The following is an 8,614-nucleotide window of genomic DNA, read 5'->3' on the forward strand; positions in this document are numbered from 1 at the left end:
TGTGCAATCTGGGTGAAAGTTTCAGAGCAAATCGGTCTTCCTTTCCACAATGCATCTACACTTTTGTTTGATACTGATTTCAGCCCTCCCTGTGTACCTCGTCCCTGCCTGCCCTCTGAGCTGCCCCTGACCCCTGCCCTCGGTTGTGGACCGCTTTGTGGTGTGACTGCTCTGCAAGTGGGTGAGTGACTCAGGGCCAGGGTCCTGCGTGTGTCTCCCACCCCCACCCCCCAGTCTCGCTCAGACTAGTCAGCCGTCTTTTGTGACTGAGTTTGATCTTCAGCTCTCTCCCCTCTCCAGGCCCTCCCACCAGGGTCCCTTTCAGAGAGGTGGGCAGCAGCAGCCAGGCACCATGTAGCAGGAGTTTGGGACTCAGGACCCTAGTCCTCGACCTCTTACTTCCTTGTTGCTTTGATTGTCTTGGCCCTTCTCTGTACTGTCGGGGAGAGATGTGGAGAGACCAGACATTGTCTCCCCACCCCCAGGGGCCACGCAGCAGGCCAGCCGTACATTTGTATAAAACTAGTTTGTGCCTCCTTTTAGGAGAAGGTGTTTTTTCAGTCTGATGGGGTCCTAGCTCTCCTGGGGGACCCTCTGTTAAAAAGAATGGAGGGGACTTGGGATAATCCCCTACAGAACACTCACCCCCTGTCAACGTCCCCTCCTTTGAAGGGCTGCTGGTGCCTGGGCCCTGGGGTTGAGCAAGGGCTTTGCTCTGCTGCTGTGTGCAGTGGCTGGGAAGGGCCCCCCTGGAAAGGGGCCGGGGCCTGGAGCACCCCCTCTGCCGCCCCCCTCATCCCCCGCCCCCGGGCCAGTGTGCTTGGAAGTTTGCGTGGCCTTACCTGCTGCCCCGTAGGAGCTGTCCCAGGGAGAACACCCTCATTGGGGGAGTTGGGTGCTCCTGGAGGTGAGCACTGGAGGTTGGAGGTGGCCACCTGGACTTGACCCTGGCCTTTAGTGAGGACTGGGAGGGAGTGTCCTGGCCCAGGTGGCCTGGGAGCAGCCCAGGGTGTCATTCACACCACCCTAGAAGCTTGCCTTCCCGAGTTTGGGGAGGTGGGGTGTGGGGTTTGACGGGCCTGGCTTTGCTAACCAGTCTGCACACGTCATCCCTGAACCTAGAATCTGGTCAGGACACTGAAGGTTAGATTCCTGTCTGCTGGCTCCCTCCCTACAGAAGTGGGACTGCCGGCCTCTGCATCAGAGGCCACAGAGTGGGGGGCCACAGGAAACCCCTCCCGCCATGTCACAACTCGCGTGAGGCTCCAGCACAGACACATGTCCATGGGTGTCTGCTCCCCAGTCTCTCTGAGCAGTGTGGATGCCCTGGGGATGCGAGCCCTTAGGTCTCCCCTGCCATGTGTGGGCCCACCCTGGCTGGCTCCACTCCCCCTTGGTACCCTGCTGCTTCTGAAGCAGGTCCGTTCCCTGCCCTGCGCCGGGTGGTCTCCCATGAAGTAGAGTTTGTCCTCACTGCTGCTGGGTTTAGGCCTGGCGCAGCAGCCCGGTCCAACTGGACAGAGTGTGTCAGGCTCTGCACCATCAGGATGGCTGGGGGCCAGACACTGCTCCCTCCACAGGCTTCTCATTGGCTGGTGCTGGGGCCTTTCTCCCTAACCCAGGGTAGGCGGGAAGCTCCCATGAAACCTCTTCAGCCTCATGGAACCGCAGGCTCTCACATGGACGACAAGACTTATCCCACTTCACTTCCCCCCGCCTCTGTGGTCACTGTCGGAAATGGACAGTAGAGACACTTACGGATGGAACTGTGTCCTCAGGTCATGTGTAGAAACAAGCCTGCCCAGGAAGTACGGCTGGCTGCTCTTAGCGGCAAGAGTGGGAGAGACTAATCATGTTGTCAGGAGAGACCAGGCCCTGGAGAAGGGCATCATGCCTGGTAAAGTCGAAGGGCAGCGAACAAGAGGAAGGGCCTCAATGAGATGGACCGACACCGCGTCCCTAACAGTGGGCTCAAGCACAAGAATAACTGTGGGGTTGGCCCAGGGCTGGGAGGTGGTTCATTCTGTTGTATAGGGTCGTTGTAAGTCAGAACGGCAGGTTAGGCATGGGCCGGCTAATATCAAGGTCGGCGGTTCAAACCCATCACCTGCTCCCCTGGGAGCATGGTAAGGCTGTCTGCTCCTGTAAAGATTTACAGTCTCAGAAACCATGTGGGGCCCCTGTGAAGCAGACCCGACTGGATGGCATGTGTTCGTTTGCTGTGTCAGGCTTGGTGTGTTTCTCCAGGCTGGACTTTTGGCCCCTTAAAGGAGAGCTATTCCAGCCCGTAGATCATGGAGGGCCAGCCTTGTGGCAGCTTCAGGGAAGAGCTGCTAGGAACCCATGTGGTGGTTTATGTTCCAGTTGGTGACTAACTGCTTATCCAGGAGAGGGGTTGAGAGCAGAGCTGGAGGGAGGACTTGCTTGTTAGGGTTCTAGGTTGAAATAGGAAGCTATGGGATATTGTTTTAAAAATTGGAATCTGAGTGTGAGAATAATGTATAGTCTCTAACATTTCTGAAAAGAGATAGGGAAAATCGCCCTTGTTCCCACTACTGACAGTCAGGCTTGGCTTGGCTTTGTTTTCCTGGAGTGCATGTGCGCATACAGATCTGTCTCTCTTTGACTCTCCTACACTCACCACTTATATTTATCCGGTGCTGTCATTAAACACATAATTTCCCCATATTACTAACTCTTTGTGTCTACTGTAATTTGCCTCACCAGGTGAGACATTTAGATGGCTTCTCAGTTTTCATTGACATGATTGCTGTGGCGAGTGCTGGACGTCACTACGCAGAGGCTTTCGGTGGTGTGGATTGTAGCACAAGAAGGCAGGGAATTCCAGAGCGCCTAATTCCATCTTAGCAAATAAGCTAAGAACCCAATGTCAGTCAGGTTTGGAGGAGGGTCATTAACCACCTGTGACAGTGGTTCGTTCTGAACGTGAGAGGACTCGAAGCACTTGCTGACAGAGACCAAAGACTGCAGCCGTCAGTGTGAAGGAGGCCAAGTCCGCACAGCGGGGCCAGTTGACACGCAACAGGATGGAAGTGAGAAGGATTTAATGTCATTGAATCTGCAGTCAGTGCTTGTGGAAGCAGCAGTCACTTCAGACAACATATTAGACTAGGGACACCCTGCTGTACAAAACCTCTTTAAAGGGCTACAGAACAGATGAAGGCTAGTGTACACCTACCCCCCCCCCAAACAAACAAACATACAAATACACCTCACTGCCATCGAGTCAGTGCTGACTCATGGCGCCCCCTGTGGGTTTCTGAGACTGTTTATGGGAGTAGAAAGCATCTTTCTCCCATGGAGCTGCTGGTGGTTTCAAACTGCCGACCATGTGGATCACAGCCCAGTAAATAACCACTACACCACCACCCGAGCTATGGTATTTTCAGTTGTCTTCTATGCATGTGAAAGCTGGACAGGAGAAGAGCTGATCACTTTGAGTTACGGCTGGCAGACTGTCTGGGAGGAAGTGTCGTCAGAATGCCCCAGCAATCGAGGACGGGGGACTTCGAGTCATGCACTTTGGACATCCCTGGAAAGTGACATCATGCTTGCCGCAGCAAAAGGAGGAGGACCGTCAGTGAGGTGGGCTGCCACGGCGGCTGGCATGGTGGCTGGCACGGCGGGCTCAAGTCTGGCCGTGGGGACTGGGCAGTGCTTCCTTCTTTTGTGCACAGAACCGCCTTGAGCCAGAGCTGACGTGACCCCACCTCACGTAGGCTGTGAACGAAGCCCCGGCAGTGCAGTGGCTGAGGGCTGCCCCGTCAGACCCAGGAGGACACACCCTCGGGGCCTGGGACAGCCCTGTTCTGGGGAGTCCACTCGACCCTGCAGCCACAGCCCTGCCACAGGAGAAGCTTTAGGGGAAGAACTGGCCACATGTGAGCGTGGAGGTGTGGGGTGTGGGGGTTGTGGACAAGCAGTGCCCATGGCTGAGAGTGGTGGTCCTTGTGGGCAGCTGTGAAGTGGGGGATTTTGGCGTGCCTGAGGTGGTTCACCCCAGACCAGCAAATGCCATTTTTAAAATGCTAGTATGTGTACCCTGAAATGACACCCACGGTCAGCCTGTCTCCCCCGCTCCCTGGACCTGCTTCCACGAGGCTTATAGCCCATGGTCTGGTGTATAAGACGGGCAGACACTGAACCACAGATCTGATGGAACTCCTGCCCGCCTGCCTGCTTAGCCCAGAGCAGTCCCAGAGGTCAGTGTGGTGGCCCAGGAAGGGACCTCCAGAGGGGGTTCCTGAAGAGCTGAGGTGCCAGGGATTTCCGTGGCCCTAACGGGTGGGGTTACCACGGGTGGGATGGAGAGGTGGGCACCATAGAAGGGCTAACCTGAGGGCTGCAGAGGGAATCACAGGTCTAGCCCAGCCAGCAGGGGGTGCCCCCCGTGCTGCCCCCAGAGTCACTTGGAGGCCGAGTGTGTGTGCTTTCTGAGTCAAGACCCGGCATGCATGGTGTGGTGTGTCCTGAACATGTGGTTGTGTTAGGTAGCTTAGCATAGGGACTGGGGCATCCACTATGAAGGAGTGGTGCACTGCTCAGAGGTTCAAGCTTCTGGCCAGAAAAGGGTGGCACAGCTAGGTGGCATCACACCTGGATTGGCCTATCTGGGCTAGGTGAATTCAATTCAGCCAGTGGGGCCAACCAGGATCATCAACCACGCCTCCCGGCAGAGGAATTGAAAAGGCAGGATCCCGGAGCCACCTTGTGACTTTCTAGAGCAGCCTCTCGGCAGGCTGTATTGGGGGAGGGAGGGGGGTAGCCTGAGGAGGGTGCCTGTGTAAACCTGAAGCTTCTAACTCTCATAAAACTCACTTGGATCACAATACCGGCTTCGGAGTAGATTCTTTCTCCTGTGAAGCCAAGGACCGAGCAGAGATCTAACAGTTGCTGGGCCGAGAGACCTGGGTGCTGGAAACGGCATGGCCCAGCCTGGGACCATGGGTCCTGCTGCCTCTGGTCACCTCTGAAATGTTTCTCTAGAGCAGCGGTTCTCAACCTTCCCAATGCCATGACCTTTTCATACAGTTCCTCATGTGGTGGTGACCCCCCAACCTTACAGTTATTTTCGTTGCTACTTCATAACTGTCATTTTGCTACTGTTATGAATCGGGTGACCCCTGTGAAAGGGTCATTCAACTCCCAAAGGGGTCACGACCCACAGGTTGAGAACCACTGCTGTAGAGCATGTCTTTGTAAACTAGTTTCAGACTTATCCTATGTAACCTTTAATCTCTCTGCCATCGAGTCAGTGCTGACTCACAGCTTCCCTGTGGGTTTCCGGACTATCTGTGGGAGTAGAAAGCCCAGCATTTCTCCCGAAGAGCTGCTGGTGGTTTTGAACTGCTGACCATGCGAATCACAGGCCAACAAGTACACTGCCGGTAGATGCCTCCAAATGCAGTGTGATGAGGCCGTCAGTTCGTGCACCAGATGAAAAAAGGTTGGCTTCCGTTGGTGATGGACAGCCCTGCACCCGTGAGGCGTGTCCTACGGCCTGCGGGGCCACTGCGGTGGAATGGGCTCAGGGCAGTGGGTGTCTTGGTTGGTTGATTGGTTGGTTGGTTGTTTTGGTTAATGAGCTCTATGATCAGTCTGGGAACCAGGTCCCAACACCTGTCCTTATTTCCCACCCCTACCCCCCGTAAATAGTTAACTATGTCTTGGCTGTAATTATTACCTGGTTTCTATGGGGACTGACGTCAGCCCTCCCTGCCCTGCAAACCCCAGGAATGTGTCTGCCTCCCCTGACCCTTGACTGCCCTGCCCCGCCCCACCCCGCCCTGCCCCACCCCAGGAGATGGCTGGCTGCCAGCTCCCTGTGTCCTGTCCCCAGAGTCCTCCAGTACTGCTGCCTCCAGGGCTCTCCCTGTCTCCTCACGATGTCCTTCTTCAGGGACTGGTCCCACCTGACAGGACGTCCAAAATGTGGGAGATGAAGGCTTGCCATTCTGGCTTCTAGGAGCGCTCCGGCTGTCTTTCTCTCAGACCAAGTAGTTTGCTCGCCCTGACAGCCCACGGCACTCTGCCTAGTCCTTGCCGGCCCCAGAGTTCAAACGGCCTCCTTCCTCTCTCCTCCTGCAGCTTTTACGTTCTAAATGTCCCGGCGTGGGTCAGAGGGACCCTGTGCTTGTTAGCTAGCACGGGGTCTGCTGTTTGACTTCCAGAGGTGTAAAGCGTAGGGTTCCAACACCGTGCTTGAAGAGCTGTAATTCAGCCTGTCACTTCTCCCAAAGTGGTCCCTTAGCCTCTGGTCCAGGTGCAGGGAGACCAAGGGGGGCTTCAGGGTGGCTGCCGAAGGGGAGAAGCTGGCATCACAAACAGTGGCTCTGAGACAGGACAGGAGCTAAGAGGGGTGTGGGCACCTGCTCGTCTTCTATGGATGCCCTGGGGCCGCTCATCTGGGGGCCCCTTGGCTGGGGTGCAGCGCTGTGTGAGGGATGGTGGGCGGTGCCTTGTGAGGGAATAGGGGCTGTGACTGCCCTGTCTACAGGAGAACAGGTGCTGTTTTACAAATGAGGTTGAGGATGGATGTGACACGAACCCCCCAATGCAGAAAATGGTGTATAGTTTGCTTGCATAAGTACAAAAAACAGGTAGAGCACACTCTAGAAATAGGTTCTCTGGCCTCGGCGGAGAAGCATGCCATCACGGTCAGTAGTGGCTGTCCCAGTTCTGGCTCTGTCCGATTCCCCAGGACCCCTCCCACCCTCACCCCACCCCGACTCTTCTGACATGAGTGGTAGTTGAGGGAGCCCAGCCCAAACCAGGAAGGAGGCCTGGTGGCTTGGTGGGTATGTGTTGGACTGCTAGCCTTAAGGTCAGCAGTTCAAAACCAGCTGCTCCTCAGAGAAAGAGGGACAGTAGAGTGACCGTCTCATAAGCTCACGGGGCAGTGCTCCTCTGTCCAGTAGGGTTGCTGAGTCGGACTCCACAGCGGGGAGTGGGGTTGCTTTGGGTTAACCCACACCGACCTCTCCTCCCACGACTCCTGCCTCCAACTCCCAGTGGCCCTGAAGACGACGACTGCAGGGGAGCAGACAGCCTCGGCTTCCTCCCAAGGATGCTTGACTGGTGGCTGAGCCTTCAGCCCTGAGGGGCTGCCCACCCCCCAGACCCTGGCGAGGTAGCCAGCCTGCCTGCTCACAGTTTCAGGGAGTGTGGTACCCAGCCTGCAGTTTCAGGGGGATTGTTGTCCTGGAATGTTTTGTGATGTGTGCGCAGGCATGCATACTGAAGGGAAGCACAGTGAAGCCAGGGATGTGCACACCCACGGGGCTTCAGAAATTCCCTTACCTTTTAGTTGTGATTTTCCATGAGAGAGCATGTCAGAGCCCTCATGCGTGCAAGATGACATGAGGTGGCGGTCACAACTGGGTGCTTGTCTGGGGTGTGACTGCTCTCGGGAGGGTGGTGGCCTTGGGGACAGGATTTTCTGAATTGGGGAGTAACTTAATGAGGTCTCTGGCATACCTAAGCACAGTCCTCTCAGCTTACCTGGTCATTTTGCCCAGGAAAGACGCGTGGGATATTACAAGTACAGAAGCCATTCCTTGGTTCCACATATGGACTTTCAGGTCCCGATCACCGTAACTGGAGGGGCTCCTGCCCATTTCAGGACCAGACCCGGCTCCTGGTGCTGCAGTTCCCCCCAGTGGTCGTGATGGCCAGACGTCTCCAAACAGTCCAGTGGCCCAGCGGCACTGCTCCTGTGAGACTGCTGCTTGAGGGTCTTCCTGGTGAAAGCTAGTTACTTACTCTCACTGGCCATGTAGATGGTGGGGTATAAATGCTTTTCTGTAAGTCTAATTCCTGCGTTTGTTGTTTTTTTCAGGGACATGGACACCATTTAATCCAGTGACTGTTAGGTCAATCATATGTAAGTAGTGCTATTTTGCCGTTTGGCACTCTGTCTGTCTGTCCTGACTAGATGTCGGTTGTGCATTCTGTGTTTGTGGCTTCATGTCTTTTGTCCCCCCACCCCAGTCTCACCTTCCTTGTTACGTAGATGTGCCTTTATTCACTCTTCATCTGTTGAGCCCGTCCTTCCCACCTCTGGTTCCGGAGATGATGTTGGTTCCTAAGTGGTTTGAACTTTGACCTGGTTATTTGTATAGTTTTGTGTGTTGTGCTTATGGTAAGGATTTGAAGAACGTTGGAGGGAGGAGGTGGGGTGGGGGTTCCAGAGCCCGCGGCTGTGCCTACTAGGACACACGGTGCTGATCTCCCCGAGGTCTTGCTCAGGCCCTGTGGGATTGGCCTCTGTGCGTGCAGGTCCCGGGCCTTTGTTCCCATGGCCTGAGCTGCAGGCTGTCTTTGGTCTCTGGCTTTCCAGGCACCCTGGCATTGAGCTCCGGGTCCCGGGAGGCTGTACCATTAGTCCTCCTGCCCGGGGGTCTGGAAGATGTCCTTAGCTGCACAGTGTATGTCTATTTCTCATGGGTCCTTCCAAAGAGGGAGGTCCCTTCAGGGACCCTTCACAGAGATCCTACTTCAGTCTTCCCTCTTCACAGGGAACGAGACTCGGTCTCCATGACTGTGGCCCTCAGTGTGACTCTGTGCCCATTGCTGTGGTCCCCAGTGTGACTCT

At 55.6% G+C, this 8,614-nt stretch overlaps 1 protein-coding gene across 2 annotated transcripts in view; it reads left to right on the forward strand.

The window, feature by feature from the left end:
• PDCD6 (programmed cell death 6) overlaps window positions 1-8,614 on the forward strand; it is an 18,463-nt gene that overhangs the window by 3,777 nt on the left and 6,072 nt on the right. For both annotated transcript variants that reach the window (XM_004698114.4, XM_004698112.2), the window contains exon 3: window positions 7,859-7,903. In XM_004698114.4, the coding sequence (XP_004698171.1) occupies window positions 7,859-7,903 (45 nt within the window). The remainder of the gene's footprint in view (window positions 1-7,858; window positions 7,904-8,614) is intronic.

Source organism: Echinops telfairi, unplaced genomic scaffold (genome assembly GCF_000313985.2).
Source record: "Echinops telfairi isolate 266 unplaced genomic scaffold, ASM31398v2 ScPeMD7_7469;HRSCAF=8507_1, whole genome shotgun sequence".
Lineage (NCBI taxonomy): Eukaryota > Metazoa > Chordata > Mammalia > Afrosoricida > Tenrecidae > Echinops > Echinops telfairi.